The sequence below is a fragment of the Antechinus flavipes genome, chromosome 5 (genome assembly GCF_016432865.1).
Source record: "Antechinus flavipes isolate AdamAnt ecotype Samford, QLD, Australia chromosome 5, AdamAnt_v2, whole genome shotgun sequence".
NCBI lineage: Eukaryota > Metazoa > Chordata > Mammalia > Dasyuromorphia > Dasyuridae > Antechinus > Antechinus flavipes.
The window spans coordinates 292653627-292669213 of record NC_067402.1 but is presented as its reverse complement, the minus strand read 5'-3'; the positions used below and the strand labels follow the sequence as shown (position 1 = coordinate 292669213).

The following is a 15587-nucleotide window of genomic DNA, read 5'->3' as shown; positions in this document are numbered from 1 at the left end:
TATGACCCCAAACCCCAATTTCTTAAAGCCTAAAAATTTAAGAACCTCTTCCCTCAGTTCTGATCAGCTCCCCTTGGCCCACCACTTAGTCCAGACCAGAGGCCAGAGGTCAGACAGCTGACGATACAGACACAAAACGTTTGGTGATCTGGAGCTTGGGAGGTCCCAGGAGCCCAGGCCACCCAAGAACTGGCCGCTCTTCTGGTCTACAGCAGCCCAGTCACCTGGAATCCTCATCATGATCATCCTGACAGCTGAGACATTCATCCATCACATGATGCTTTTTAGCACTGGAGATCATAATAAGAGGTCTTAATGGCCCCATTTTACAGATGAGGAAACCGAGGCAAACAGAGTGGCTTGCCCAGGGTCACACAGTTAGTGTGTCTGAGGCTGGATTTGAAGTCAGGAAGAGGAATCGTCCTGACTCTGTTCAATACTCTGGCTGTCCGCCTGGACACATAGGAGGCACTTTTCAATTAACATCATTTTTTGCCTACCTGGGGCAGGTACCCACTCCTGTCAAGCCAAAATGAGCTTCCTCTGCTCCCCTTACCCAGCCTCCTAAATTAATACCAGCCTCGCTCTGCAGGAGGAGCACAGGACCCTAGATTGAGGATGAGGAACAACTTGGAGGTCATTTCCCCAAGCTTACGACCCCTGCATGATCTTGAGCATGTCATGAATTTAGGGTCAAGGTTCCTGGGGCTTCAGTTTCCTCCTCTGTAAAATGAGAGGGATGGCTTACCAGCTGGCGCCTGCTCCTATAACTACCTTGTCCCATAGAGATGAGGAAACTGAGTCCTCACAGAGAATGACAGAGCTCGTCCATCAACGTCTCCTCATTGTACCTGCCCCTCCCACGTTGTCCAGGCTCACAGGGCACGCGTGACCTTGACCACTCTCCCCCTTTATTCAGATGTCTCACTTACGGTCTGCCCCACATGCCTCCGTCCTGAGCCCCCGTCTTGGGCCGGGTCTGCCTCCTTCTGGGTTTGGCAATTATCTACAAGACCAATGGGGACGGGGGAGAGAGAGAGAGAGGTCTATGAGTGGCAGGTTCCAAATGCTCTTCAAACATGGGGTGGCTGAACTTGCTGGCTTGGAGGGCCAGCCTCAGGCCCTCGTCCCACCCCCAGCGAAAGGCGCTCTGGGCTTTCTGGGACGACCACAGCTGTAGCCGAGCTGGTCACAGAATCAGATTCCGTCTCCCTGACGGCTTCCTGAATAATTAAAAAATGGGTTCTCTTGGAACAACCCCCAGTGGCTGGAACCGAGAGCTTTCGGTCAGGAAGAAGTCGGGTCCTTGCCTTCCAGGGAATTCTAGATCCTCGGCACTCCAGATAATTCCCAACCCGTCCCGGACCAGGTGTTGGGTCCCAGGAGAACCGGTGTGCGTGGAGGAGAAGGTGGAAGGGGAGTGCGATGGTTAAGAGCTGGGCTGCAGCTACCCATAGCACCATCGGTGCTTGGTGACAGGATGATATATTGTGACCGTTCTTACTCCTGCGGGTAATAACAGAACCAGGATTTGAACGGGTGCCTCCTGACTTTGTTGTAGCGTGTGACTCATTCTCACTGAGAAGAACCATGGGGGTCTCAGAGGCCGATGAATCCATCCCTCCCATACCAGATCATCAGCCAGCATGTGGGGGAGACTTCCCTGGATGGGGAGCTCACTACCTCCCGACGCTGCTCCTTCTCACTGTGGGGAGTTCTTCATGACCTTGAGCCCTCTCTGTGGCTTCCCTGACAGTTCTGCCCTCCGGGGTGGAACCCTTTTCCCTGTTTCAGCCCTCCAAAGCACCTCACTTCTCACTTCCTGAGGCCGGCCTCCCTCCGGGCCTTCCACTCATGCTCCCGGACCAAGGCCTCTAGGACGGTGGGAAGCTTCTTTATTGAAGCTTCTGGGTAAAGGAGAGTGGGGGAGGGCAGATGGGATGGCCGGGACTGTTGGGAGGCGAAAGTCCAGGCCTCCTCCCACACGGGCAGGAACCCAGCTCCCTCCTCCTCCTCGCCCGGCTCGTTCCTTCCTTTTGCCCGAGAAGGTGCCAGATAGCATCCCTGCCATGGCTGTCGCTGGAAGCTGCCCAGAGTGCTGGCACCGGTGGGGGGCAGCAGCTGTTCCCGGGCAACACCCCCTCCCAGGACGTCTGGGCGACTTTTTGGGCTGGGGGGGGCAGGAGCAGCTGTGGCTGGAGCCCGGCTCCTCAGGGTGGGTCAGTGTTGCCCTACAAGTAGAGATCAGTTCCCGTCTCTCCAGCGGCAGCCCCTGATCTGGCCCCTCTATCCCTCAGCTCCCCCACTGACCTGAGCTCACGCCCTCCTAACCCTCCCAGCTCTGGAAAGTCCTGAAAAGTCCCGAAGGGTTCCTGGAGGCTGAGTGGACTTCACTATTTCTGTTCTGATCTCGCTATTATCAGCCCAGCTCAGTTAACATCCCGCTCGCCCTGGCAAGCCCTTCCACATAGATGGGCACTCGGTCAGAAGGGCCCGGTGCATGAGAGGACACTCTGAGAGGCCCCCGGAGCACCGGCTTGGACACCAGCCCGTCCCCTGCCCCCTGCCCCCTGCCCCCTCCACTCCAGCTCCTCGAGGCCTTTTTTCCCAGGCCGATGGAGTTGTCCAAAGCACGGACGTGATTATGCCTCATTTCCCAGCAAATATGGTCTGACAAGGCTGGAGGATCGGCCCTCGGCCCCTCCTGGGCCACGGGCAGCCCGGTCTGCCTGTCCATCTATCCATCTGTCCAAAACTCGCACTCCCCCCTCCTGGAGCAAACAGGGAGATCGTCAGACTAACGGTGGCCAAAAAGAACTCCTATCCACCATCTGGACCAGAAGCCGAGTTTCTGGGAAAGCAGCCCTCATCCGGAGAACAAGAGACGGTTCCAGTAGTCAGCGAAGGGCCTTTAAGGCCTGCAAAGGAGAGGCCGTTCCTCGGCAGCTGGGACCCTATCAAAAATGCTGGGAAATGCAGGCCCCGGACAGATCTTCTCTGGAGAGATGGGAAAGGCGAGCCCAGAGAGCCGGATGTACAGCCTGGGGCAGAGGGAAGAGCAAAGGGGGGGGGAGGGGGTGTCTAAGACAAAAAATCCCTTTCCTTGCATGGGGGCAAGCCCAGAGTGAACAAATGTACAGCTTGGGGCAGAGGGAGGTTCAAAGCGGGGGGTCCCAGATAAAATAATCTTTCCTTCACTGGGGTGAGCTCAGAGGGGGGTCCCAGACAAACTAACCCTTTCCTTGCACTGGGTGAGCCCAGAGGGGGGTCCAAGACACCACGACCCTTTCCTTCATTGGAGGGATGGAGTGGGAACAGATTCCAAATAAATCTCAGGCTCCCACGGCCTCCAAGCCTCCCACCGGGGAGCTGAGATGGGAAGCTCATCCACAGAATTCAGACGACGCAAACAAGTGCGGGAGGAGGACGGGGGGTGGGGGAGCGGTCCACGAGGGAACAGCCGGGTGGGAGGGGGCAGGGAGCAGCAGGGCCGGCCCTGAAGGAATCACAGAAGCCACCACCAGGCAGCCGTGGGAGAGCGAGTGAGCGGCCTGTCACAACAGCCAAGGACAACAGAGCGGTTCTGGCTGTTTTTAGCAATACTGGGGAAAGGGGGAGGATCAAAGAAGGCTCGGGACGATGGCTGGGGGCGGCTGGGATGATAACAGGCCGCGGAGAGGAGGCAGAAATACTTGGCTCGGATTTCGCTTCTAAAAAAAGCCTGGGTTCGACCCTGCCCTTCACCGCCTCGCGTCTTCTCCGAGTCTCTTCATGGCTAAACGGGTGGAGAAGGCGCCTCGGCTTCCTCGCCTCCCACTCAGCGGCTCGGGCTCTGGCTCTCCCCTCGGATTCCTGTGCCCACTCCTCCCCCGGCTGAAGCAACCTCCGCAGGCCCGGCGGCTCTGCTCGGCGAGGCTGCCCCGCTTCTGCTCCCTTTCCTCTCTCTGGGGAGTCCCATCGGCCCCTTCCCTTGGCCCTGGCTGTGGCCAGAGCTGCTCAATCTGGGCCCCAATTTTCTGGGGCTCTTTCATCTTCCTTGGGGCCCCCTCTCCCCATTCTCCCCTTGGCTTCTTTGAGGATACCCTGGGCTCCCAATTTAAGCCACCAGCAGCATTGCAGGTGCACTCGGGGGCGCGGGGTTGTCGGGGTCCACATGGGACCCCCCCAGATCCTGGGCTTTCCTCGCTCAGCTCTGCTCCCAGAGGCCCAGACCAGTTCTGTAGCTACAGGGGACCTGATTCAAGCCCCTCTTTCTACAGAATAGGGCACTGAGGTCTAGGAGCTCCATGACCTCGATGGTTCAGTGATAGAGAGCTGGGCCAGAGCTGCAGTTTGAATCCCACCTCGGTTGGATGCTCACTGGCTGTGTATGACGGGGAAGGTCACAACCTCTCAGCCTCAGTTTCCCCACCTGTAAAATGTGGAGAACAATGTCTCCTTCCCGAGCTCTGGTTTCCCATGGGAGACCTTGTCCCAAGCACCAGCACGCCCTAGGTCCCTGCCTGGGCCCGGAGTTACTCTAATGAGGTCATACCAAGTCCTGCCCGTTCCTAGAGGTTCTGGGATGCGTCCATTCTGCTCCTGGCCCCGCAGCAAACAAAAATGGTGGAACAAGCACTGGAGAGAGCCTAAGCCTCTCCAAACGGAGGCACTTCTCCCTCAAACAGACCCTGAGCCCCCCAGCACTCCCCCCAACTCACACTGCAGATGGTCCCCATCAGGGCGCGAAACAAACAAACGGAATATTTCATTCAGCTCTGGTTCTCAGCAGCCAGTCGGTCCCGCTGCCAAGCAGCCCCTCCTTCACGGCTCCGTCAGCCTCGGGCGCAATTTGGGGGGACGATGCAGCCCGATTCCAGCTGCTCCTCCAGAAAAGGGGGGCGGGACCCTGCCGGGGGTAGCGGGCACCCCCATCCCTCCCCGCTCCAGGCTGGCAATGCCGAGGAAGGAGAGCCGAGTGTCCCCCGACCGCAAGAGGCTCCCCAAACCCGGGTCCCAGCAAGCCAAGGAAGAGCAGAGATGATGATAAAGGCCGACGCCTCTGAGGGCTCAGAAAGCCTGCCCGGCAGCTCTCAGGAGGGACCCAGACCAAGAGACAGACAGACAGCAGGACTCAGTCCCCCCACTTAGCCCCTGCCCCGTCACACACACCTCACACCACGACTGCCCCAACCCACCCTCAGCGACCCACTCAGCAGCCCCAGGAAAACACTAACTCCGAAGCCAGGAAGGTCCTCAGAGGCCTCGGGTCCACAAACACAGAGCCCCAGCCTCTGTTTGCGCACCTCCGGGGGCAGGAAACTCACTGGCTTCTGAGGAAGCCTTTCCTAGTCCCAGCGCCTGGGACTCAGTAAGCACATAGCACACATCTCGACTTGGTATGAAGGGCCATCGTTAGAAAGACTCCTGACCTGGGTCCCCCATCTCCCTCTCTGCTGTTTAGGCTCCCCAAGCTCCTAGCCAAGCCTCCTCTCTCAGGCAGCCCTTAGGAGGCAGCCGCTCTGTCCCCCAACATCCTTCCCTCCCAGGAAGAACGTGGCCCATGTCTCCTCAAACATGGCGCCCAAGAGCCCTGACCTTCCTGTGCAAGTTCTCCCCAGGTTGGGAGCAAGGGCAGGGTCCCTGTCTGCCCAGCCTGGCCGGGGACCCGGAAGTACAAAATTCTATACACTCCGCCATGACTTAGCCTTGCCTAGGGACCTTGGTGGGTCCATCCTCCCAATCAGTAGCACAGCTTGACTCATGCTCCTAACCCTCCCCCACTGGTACACCCCCTTGTGTGGACCTGAATGGAGGAGGAGGCTGGGGGAAGGAAGGAAGAGACCAGGGAGACTGCCCTGCCCTCGGGGAGCTTCCCATCAGGGTAGTCCAGGAGACCCTCAGGCAGGAATGGAGAACCGAGGCAGCCAGAGAGTGAATGACCTGAACAGCTAAAAACAGGGGGCCCCAGAGCAGTCTCTGGGGGTTATGGAGGGGCTATCCCATCGGCCAGCCAGAGAGGCCCCCCCAAATCCCTGGGGCTGCTCGGGTTCCTACCAGGCCAAAGGCACTGGGGCTTCCGGCTCGCCCGGCTGAATCTGCTGGACGTGGCCATGGCCGCTGAGACTTGGGACTAGCTCGCATGTCGGTCAGCCTCAAGTTGAGAAATCTGAAGCACAGTGGAAAACTCCCAAGGTCCAGCGGGGTCAAAACCCTATTCCTAAGGAAATTCCCTCGGAAAATTGGGTCTGCTCGCAGGCCCTCCTCCCCAGCAGAGGCCAGGCCCCACCCGGACCCCTTTCCCGCCCCACGGGCATCCTGGGGGGGAGTCTCAGCCCCCCCCCCCTAGCCAAGGTCACCAGCCAGTCAGAGGCATGGGTCCAGTGAGCACCCACCGAGGCCCCTTCCCCCGGCTGACTCAGGAAACACTCTGTGATTGATAGAACGATAAGAGTCTTCCCAGAAAGGGGGGATGGGGCTCGGGTTCTGCCAAGACGTTCCCCCTCCTCCTCAGTCCCTGCAGCTGCCAGGGGAGGGAGGGCAGGCTGGTCCATGAATATGCAAAAGCAGTAATTAGCTGAGAGCATTAAACAAATCAGCCCAGAAACAAAACAAGCAGAGGGAGGGAGACTCAGGGCTCCCAGGAGGCAGGAGATCCGATGTTTTCCCAACACAGGCCCAGGGGACCCCTGAGCCTCCACAGGCCCCGAGAACTGGGCCCACAGGCCCCCAACGGCCTCCAGAGCCCCCTCTCCGGCCTGAGAAGCCCCCCACAATTCACGAACTGGAGGAGTACAACATCCTCATTTACAGAGTGGGAAACTGAGGGAGGAACTGGCCTAGGAATGAAATCCCGCTTCCATTAGGGGTGGAAAGGGCTTGGATTCAGGACCACTCATCACCGGACAGAGGCCACTATGGACAGGATGCCGTGTAAGGTCCTGTCCTTGAGAAGCTTTCTTCCGGGCGAGGGGAGGGACTGAACAATCAGCAGGAACTTAGAACTCAAGACTGGTAAAGATCCTGACAAAAGATAAGGGACTGGACAAGATACTGTTAGAAAAGGCCTCTTGGGGGAGGGGAGAACAGCTCTGGCAGTGAGGGGCTCCAGAAGGGATGGCATCCAGGCTAGGTTACAGCCTGGGCAAAGGCACAGAGATAGGAAATGGAACGCTACATCCAGGAGGCCAGATCGTGGAGGGCTTTAAATATCAAGGGACGGGACCAAATCTGAGCTTTCCATCTTCCCTCGCCAATGGCTCTGCACACAACAGATGCTTCTCCATCCAGGCTACCCTCCCCTCAGACACCAAAGCAATCTTCCTAAAGTGGGGGCTGACCATGCTCACCTCCCCTTATTCAATAAACTCCAGTGGGCTCCCTGTTACCTCCAGGAGCAAATGGAAAAATCCTTTCCTTGGGAGTCAAAGCCCTTCACAGCCTAATCCCTTTCTATCTTTTCAGTTTTCTTATACCTCAATCTCTGGCATGTTTTCTTTTCTATCTCTCCATTCTGGGGCATTTTCTCTGCTTTTCCCCATGCCTGGAACACTCTCCCTTCAACTCCAATTCCTGGCTTTTCCTTCCCGTCCCAGCTTTTGTACAATTTTGTTGTACTTTCTGCAAGATTTTTCCAACCTCTCTTATTTCCAGCGACTTCCCTCTGTGATTATTTACAATTTGTTCTCTCTGTCTCTCGCTGTCTCTGTGTCTTTCTTCTGTCTGTCTGTCTGTTTCTCCTCTCAAGATAGATAAATAGTATTTTACGTAACTCTCAGCACTTTGTCTCCCTCATTAGCCTGTAAGCTCTGGAGAGCAGGGGCTGTCTGGTCGTTCTTTGTATCCTTGGTGTTTAATATAATATAATAGACACTTAATAAATGCTTACCACCTCACATTTCTGAGCCTCAGTTTCCCCATCTGTAAAATACACCTACCTTCCTAAGATAGCCATTTATACTTTTTTTAATTTTATTTTTTCATTATAGCTTTTTATTGACAAATCATATGCATGGGTAATTTTTCAGCATTGACCCTTGCAAAACCTTCTGTTCCAACTTTTCCCCTCCCCTAGATGGCAAGTAGTCCAGTACAAACCATTTATACTTTAAGAAATTCTAAGAATTGTTGCAAATAAGACGATGTGCCAACCTATATAAATGTCAACCATTATTATAATCAATTCCATCTGAGCAGGGATATAATGGTGACTTTTTGGAGAAACACTAAATCTCAGGCCATCAATCATTAGGAGTTTAGAGGGGCCTCTTGGTCCATCCATTGGATGGAACTGTAAACAAGGGTCCAGAAAGAAACTGCGGGTATACAGATAGGACCCCAAATCTGAGTGATTTCATTATCACCTTAAAATCTGAGTGATCTCAAAGGAGAAGGGATGGCCAGTTTTTAAAAAAGAAGCACAAATGGCTAAGTCCCTTGAAAGAATGCTCAGCCTAATAATGCTCATAATAATGCTAAATATTTAACATTATTAAGTATTTATTATTTACTTGTTTTATTTATTTGCTATTTATTTATTTTACTATTACATATTTAATGCTAAATCCTAATAATGCTAAAGAATGCTCAATCCCTAATAATCAAAGAGACCTGAATTAAAACCCATCAAATTGGCAAAAAGAATCAAAATTAAGGAAACGCAACGCTGGTGGAGCTAGGTGAAAACAGGTACACTCGTTCTCTGCTGAGAAGATTGCCATGTTGGGAAATCTCTTTTGGAGTCTTCTGACAGGATACAACAACCAGTATATGAAGCATCATAATCTGTCCCCCATAATGCCATGGTTGGGCAGAAACCCCAAAGTGTTCATCAAGTAAAGAGAGGGCGAGCTCTCTGCTCCGAGGATTTCATGACAGGATCATTATATGCAATTGCGGAAAACTACAAGCAGCCTCACAGTTGGACAACAAGAGAATGGTTGAACCAACCGTGGCGCGTTCATGACACGGAATACTCCAGTGCAATTAAGACATGAGGAATACAACGACCTGAGGAAAGAGCTTTATGAAAAGATGTCAAGTCAAAAAAAAAAAAAAAAAGAGCAAAGAATAGAGCACATATTACTGATGAGTAAGAGAAAAAGTAAATGAGAAATCACGAGAGAAGTGATTCAGCCAGGGTCACCCAGGTAATAAATCTGGCCTGTGAAGTGCCCTCCTGCCAGATGACCCTCCATCGATCCCCTATTTCCTCCTTTTTCTGATTTCTCTCTTCCCGTTAAGGGTCCCCCCTTTCCCACTTTTTGGGTGTCCCAAGCTTCCATTCTCAGGACCATTTTCAGCCCTCTCGCTACCTTGATCAGTTAACAAGTCTTCTTAACACCTCTTACCTAACTTGTGGAGCTGGCCATGGAACTCACTGAGTCAAGAACTTGCTGTGGCTCTCTCTTGCCCACTGATTAAGTGCAAGTGCCTTGGCTGGGCTTTTAAAGCCCTTTCCAAGGTGGCCGCCTCCTGCCAAGTTCATTATGGATTATGGCCCTTCCAGACAAACTCATCTCATTGGTCTTCCACAGGGAATTACTCTTCCTCCTTGGCTCAGCTCCAGCTTCCTAAAGCAAGCCTATTCTGATCCCGCCTGTCAAATCACCGCCAGGGTTTTGTATTTGATTTTCTAGGTACGTGTTCTTTCCCCCCCAAAGCTTCCTGAGAGCAGGGGCTGCTTTGTTCTGTCCCAATGTGCCCGAGCTCAATAACTCCTCCTGGAATGAATGGATAATGATAAGGTGCTCACTATGTGGCAAGTACTGGGCTTAGCCCTTGACAATTATTTTACTTGATCCACCCTGGAAGGCAGATGCTGTTATGATCCCCATTTTACAGATGAGGAAACTGAGGCAAAAATAGCATCAAGTGACTTTTCCCACAGCTCGTGAGCGATCGAGATCACAAGATGATGAGTCTTTCTGACTCCTGCTACAATTCAAGAAATCCAATTCAATTTATTTAGCTGATAGAACTCCAGAGTCATGGGAAATTAGGGCGGCAGAGACCTTGGAGACCAGATGAGCAAAATGAGTCCCAGAGAAGGCCCAGCCAGCCCCACCCCACCCTACTGGCAGGGGTAGGAGAAGCCGATCAATGAGGGAGACAGACACAAAGACTGTATTGTCAGTGTTGTTTTTGAGAAATAAAAGGTAGTAATCTCATCAGTGGCAACTCCCAGGCTCCTGGGGCTTCCAGCCCTGCCCTCGCTCCCCTCCCAGACCAGAGCGGGCAGGTCCTGGAGGGGTCCCCCACCGCGGGGACCCCGGTGGGGAGAAGGAATGGGACTCGTTACAGCCTCTAGGTTGGCTTCCTAATTAGACTCTGGGAGCTTTCCCTGCCAGTCTGTGATTCATCCCAACTTCCCGGGAGCCTTAGGGATCTGGAGGAGGGGAGGGAGGGGAAAAGGAAAGAGAAGGAAAATGGAAGCAGAGAAGGGAAAGGAAAGAGGAGGATGGAAGGAAAAGGGAAAGGTGGCAAGAGAAAGAAAAAGGAGAGAGGGAAAGGAGAGGAGAAAAGGGGAAATCTAGGGAGGAAGAAAGGAGGAGGAGGAGCCGAGGAGTGTAGGGAGGGCCCAGCTGGGAGGCAGAGCTGAGACACAGGAGGAGCCCTGAATGCTGTCTGCTCAGCCCCCTCCCATCTCCTGGCACCCACCGAGATCCGGCCACTGCCCGGCAGGCCCTTCTCTAGCCTGTTTCCCAGAGAAGCTGACCGGGAGGGTCCTGAGGCTCTACAACAAACATAGGAGTACAGAGCTGGGTTCTGGTCTTACCTTTGACCCAGCGGATGATCAGGGAGGTCCCTCCTCGCTCTGGGCCTACAAGGTTCTCATTTCTTCAATCAATATCAACCTTTTTGAAGTGCCTACTATGTGCCAGGGGACACAGTGGGTGCAGGGCTGAACCTGGAGTGAGGAAGACTCAGATTCCCAAGTTCAAATCCAGCCTCGGACACTCGCTGGCTGTGGGATGCTGGGCGAGCCACTTCACCTCGTCTGCCTCAGTTTCCCCATCCGTAAAATGAGTCGGAGAAGGCCATGGCAAAGCACTCCGGTATCTCTGCCAGGAAAACCCCAAATGGAGTCACCAAGAGTCGGGCCTGACTGAACAGCAGCGGGAGTTACGTACGGAGCCCGATGCTAAGTGCCGGGAATATAAACTCGAAGAAAGAAAGGCGGTTCCTTCTCCAACTCCAGGGAGAGCCGGTGGCAGACATTTTCCTTCCCTAGAGGAAGGAAATACCTGGAAACACCTGCTCAGGGAAGCCTGCCCGGATTGGTCCTCCCAGCTGGCTACCTGTCTCATTGGCTGCCCTCGCACGGAGGGGCCCCTGCCTCCCAACCTCCCTCAAGGGGCAGCCCTGCCCCCTGCACTGCCCGGCCCTCCCACACCCACAGCCCGGGATGCACATGCCTCAAGGCTGAGCTCACACACACATGCCCGGCAGAGCCGGGGCACAGCCGCACCCAGCCCTTCCGAGAGTGAGTCAGGCCTGCGGGTGCCGACGGGCTCCAGCTTAGCCCCGGGCAGTGCGGGCGGTGGGCACCCAGGACCCTGCCAGCCCCGGAGAGCGCTCTCAGACGTGCAGTCTCGTGTTCCCGGCCCCCCCGCTCGGGGAGCGGGCACGGGCCCAGGCTGTCGGAAGCAGGGTCTCCCCCAGAACGGGGCTCCCCCGGCGCAGCTTCTCTCCCTGGCACACCCTGGGCCAGACATCAGGGAGGGAGCCCCTCCGAAACAAGACCATATTTCTAAATCGATCGGAAAGTAAACACAAGATGGGAGAGCAACTGGTTTCTTGGGAAACATAGCAAGAAGTGGGGGAGGAAGGGGGAGCCGGGCTGCATGAATAAGTCCCCGGCCCCCGACGTGGCCAGCTCTTCCCACGCCCCCTCCCCTTCTTCAGAGGCTCTCCCCCCGCCTTGGGACCCGGCCCGGGGCTGGCAACCTGTGCTTGTGCCTAATGACACTCGGGACAAATGCACATGCATCTCCTGGGCCTCCTTTTAGGGAGCTGCAACCCCTCACTTTCATCCTGGGGTCATGAGTTAGGGCCAGTCCCGTGCCCCTCTTCTTGGCCCAAGATACTGGGATACTGAGGAGCCCTCAGCCCTTCCAAACCGATGAGGGGAGGGGCACCAAGGGGGGACCTGCTGCCTGGACTCCGGATGCCCGGTCCCTTGAATCTGAGACCTAAGGGAGAGCCGAGGCTTCTGGGGGAAAGGGGTGGGGAAACATCTTTCCCTGTGGCTGGGGTCGGGAGGACAGGAAGTGCCATAAATTCCAGCCTCCAATCAGACTCACCCAGGCCATATGAGGATAGACTCCTGGGAAATCTCCACTAGCCAGCCGCCCTGTGCGGCCATCGGGATTCAGAAGTCTTTTTGTCCCTTGTTTCTTTCTCCCTCCCTCCTGCTCCCCGATACCTGGCACCCGGGGGTGGGGTTGAGCCCGGGGCCAGAGACTTTCAGGGTGTGGACGCAGGACAGAAATGGTCCCCACAATCCCCGGCGGTAGAGAATGACGTCTTCCGGAGACTTCCCACCTGGGCCAGGTGCCACGGGAGTCAAGTCTTGGTGAGTCAGTACCTGGCTCCCTAAGGGTGGGGCTGGAGCTACCTGCTGCTGATCTTCAAGAGGCTGGGAGGGAGAGGGGAAGGGAAGATCCAAGCCAAGCCTTGTCACCTGCTGCCTCCTCCAAGGAACCTCTTCTGGCTGGACCTCCCCCTCCCCACTAATCTAACCCAGAGGAGATTGTAACAGGGCTGGCCCTGTGCTCCCCAGCCCCCCAAGAGAAAGGGCAGCCCATTCCTCCAACAGGAGGTGAGCTTGAGTTGGAAGTCTTCGACTGATATCCTGGAGACCCTCCCTCAGTTTCCTCATCTGTTCAGTGAGGGGCTATAGCCTATAATGTCACTAGGGTCTTCTTGGGCATTCCTCTGGGATTCCCTCCCCCCACTTGCTCCCTCCCTGCAAGGCTTGAGTCCCTGTGGCTAGTGGTGTTGGGCGTGTGCATGTAGAGGGGGTGGTGGCTGCTCCCAGGCCCCAAGCTGTGGGCAGGAGGAGACAGCGGAACGTAGTCAAGGCACACAGACAGGTTTCCCTGCCCGAGAGGTTTCTGGGGAGGGGGCCTCCCTTTCTCAGTTGGAACAGCCAGCCGAGAGTCCGAGGCGCCCGGCCCCGGGCTTGTCCCAGGCTCACCTGTCAGGTGACAGTGATATTAGTCTTCAATCTCGGGGAAGGGGAATCCCTTTCTGGGAAACCCGGAGCCCTAGGAGGGGCAGAGCCTTTGCCAGCTGCTCAGACCACCTCCCTTCCCTCTTAGCCGATGGAGCTGTTGGGTAGGGGCTGGGGGGCCCATCCACGTGTGTATATGTATGTCTAGACACACCATTTCAGCTTCTACCCAGGGAAAAAGCAGGGCCACAGAAGGCAGAGACGGTATGGCCTCGAGGCCTCCTGCTGCCCCGCCCGAGCTCTGAAGGCTGAGCTGCCCGTTCCTGCTGTTTTCTCCAGGCCCTGGTCCTCCACAGGTGACAGAAGGCACAAGGAAGCCAGACAGCCAAAGCCCTCTGAGATGCCGGCTCCGAGGGACGATCTCACATCTCTCAGATTGGCTGAGACGACAGGAAAAGATAATGCGGAAGGTTGGAGGGGATATGGGGAAACTGGGACACTGACCCATTGTTGGTGGAGTTGTGAATGAATCCAGCCATTCTGGAGAGCGATTTGGAACTATGCACAAAAAGTTATCCAACTGTGCATCCCCTTTGACCCAGCAGTGTTTCTACTAGGTTCATATCTCAAAAAGATCATAAAAGAGGGAAAAGGCCCCACATGTGCAGAAATGTTTATGGCAGCCCTTTTTACAGTGGCCAGAAACTGGAAACTGAATGGATGCCCATCCATTGGAGAATGGCTGAATAAATTGTGGTATATAAGAATGTTGTGGAATATTATTGTTGTGTAAGAAACAATCAGCAGGATGAATACAGAGAGGCTTGGAGAGACTGACAAGAACTGATGCTGAGTGAAATGCACAGAACCAGGAGAACATTGTACACAGTAACAACAAGACTATCATGATCAACTAGGATAGACTTGGTTCTTCTCAGCAATTGAGTGATCCCAGACACTCCCAATAAACTTTGGATAGAAAATGTCATCTGCACGCAGAGGGAAATCTATGAAGAATGAATGTGGGTTGAAGCATACTATTTGCACCTTTTTTTCCCCCTCTTCTCATGGTTTTTCCCTTTTGTCCTGATTTTTCTCTCCCAACATGACTCATATGGAAATATGTAAAAAGTGAATTTACAAGTATAATCTGAAAAATTAAATTAAAAAGCCCAAAAACCTAATGTCTAGGCAAGCAGGGTGACCCAGTGGGAGAGCACATAGGGCTAAGCCCAAAGGCTTCCCCATCAGTCTGGCTGCCCACAGAGGAGCCTCACAAAGGCTGAGATGCAGGGCTCTGAAGGAGGAGAAGCTGGAAAAGACCCAGAGGGAGCACCTGGGAGCTGACAAACGTGGGCCAGGATGTCCTCTGGATCCTTATGTACTATACTATTCTACAATTTCAGCTGTCCAAAGGACATGTGGAAATCCTTCTTTTCCGAGCTTTGGGCCCATATCTCCTTCTAGTTCAATCCCCATGACATCACAGTCCAGAGGACAGAAGAATTCCAGACTGAGTCATGTTGTTCAAATCTAGCTTTGATCTTAGACACGGTGACACCTGTGACATGAGCAAGGGCCTCTGAATGAGAAGGGACCTTAGAAAGTGGCTGGCTGGCTCAGGGAGGGGAAGGCCCTTATCCAGGGTCACACCGCTAGTAAATAGCAGAGTTAAAATTAAAACTCAACTTGCCTGATTCCTCTAAACCCAGTGGTCTTTTATGTGCTCATCAATCTGTCACCAAAGGCCTCTATTCTGCTTTTCTCCTGGAGTGGGAATGTCCCTGACCAGAAGAGAGAGAGGAGATAAAGAAGAATAGACAGAGAAAGATAAACAGAAGAAAATAGGATGGAGGGAAATAAACAGTTAGTAATCATCATGTGGAAATGTGAATGGGGTGAGCTCACCCATAAAATGGAAATGGACAGTAGAACAGATTAGAAACCAGAATCCAAACACTTTAAAAAAAAAAAAAAAAAAAACATACTTGAAACAGATATCCACAGAGCTATAATAAGGACTTGGAATAGAATATATTATGTCTCAGCTGAAGTAAAAAAGAAAGGGTTAACAATGATGATCTCAGAAAGAGCAAAAATATACCTCACCAGAGGTATTTTGCTATATTTTGCTAAAAGGTGCCATAAGACAATGAAGAAAGAGCAACGTTAAACCTATATACAGCAAGTGATATATCACCCAAATTCTTAAAGAAAAAATGAAATCACTTATAGAAAGAAATAGACCGTAAAACTATACTAGTGACGGACCTCAACTTTCTCCTTTTAGAGCAGAGAGAAATCTAACCACAAAATAAATAAGAAAAAGAGTGAAGGAGATAAAATAAGTTTTAAAAAGTAAGATAATAATAGACCTTTAGAGAAAATTGAATGGGAATAGAAAAAAGTATGCCTTTTTTTGTTAGCTATA

At 53.5% G+C, this 15587-nt stretch overlaps 1 protein-coding gene and 1 long non-coding RNA gene across 2 annotated transcripts in view; one reads left to right on the top strand and one right to left on the bottom strand.

The window, feature by feature from the left end:
* PLXNB2 (plexin B2) overlaps positions 1 to 15587 on the bottom strand; it is a 90100-nt gene that overhangs the window by 43571 nt on the left and 30942 nt on the right. The window contains exon 3 of the mRNA XM_051962604.1: positions 933 to 1006. Coding sequence (XP_051818564.1) covers positions 933 to 946 — 14 coding nt within the window. The 5' untranslated portion in view covers positions 947 to 1006. The remainder of the gene's footprint in view (positions 1 to 932; positions 1007 to 15587) is intronic.
* LOC127538833 (uncharacterized) lies at positions 10408 to 14850 on the top strand. Its single transcript, XR_007947765.1, has 2 exons — positions 10408 to 12556; positions 13496 to 14850. It is a non-coding gene; the product is annotated as an uncharacterized LOC127538833 (long non-coding RNA).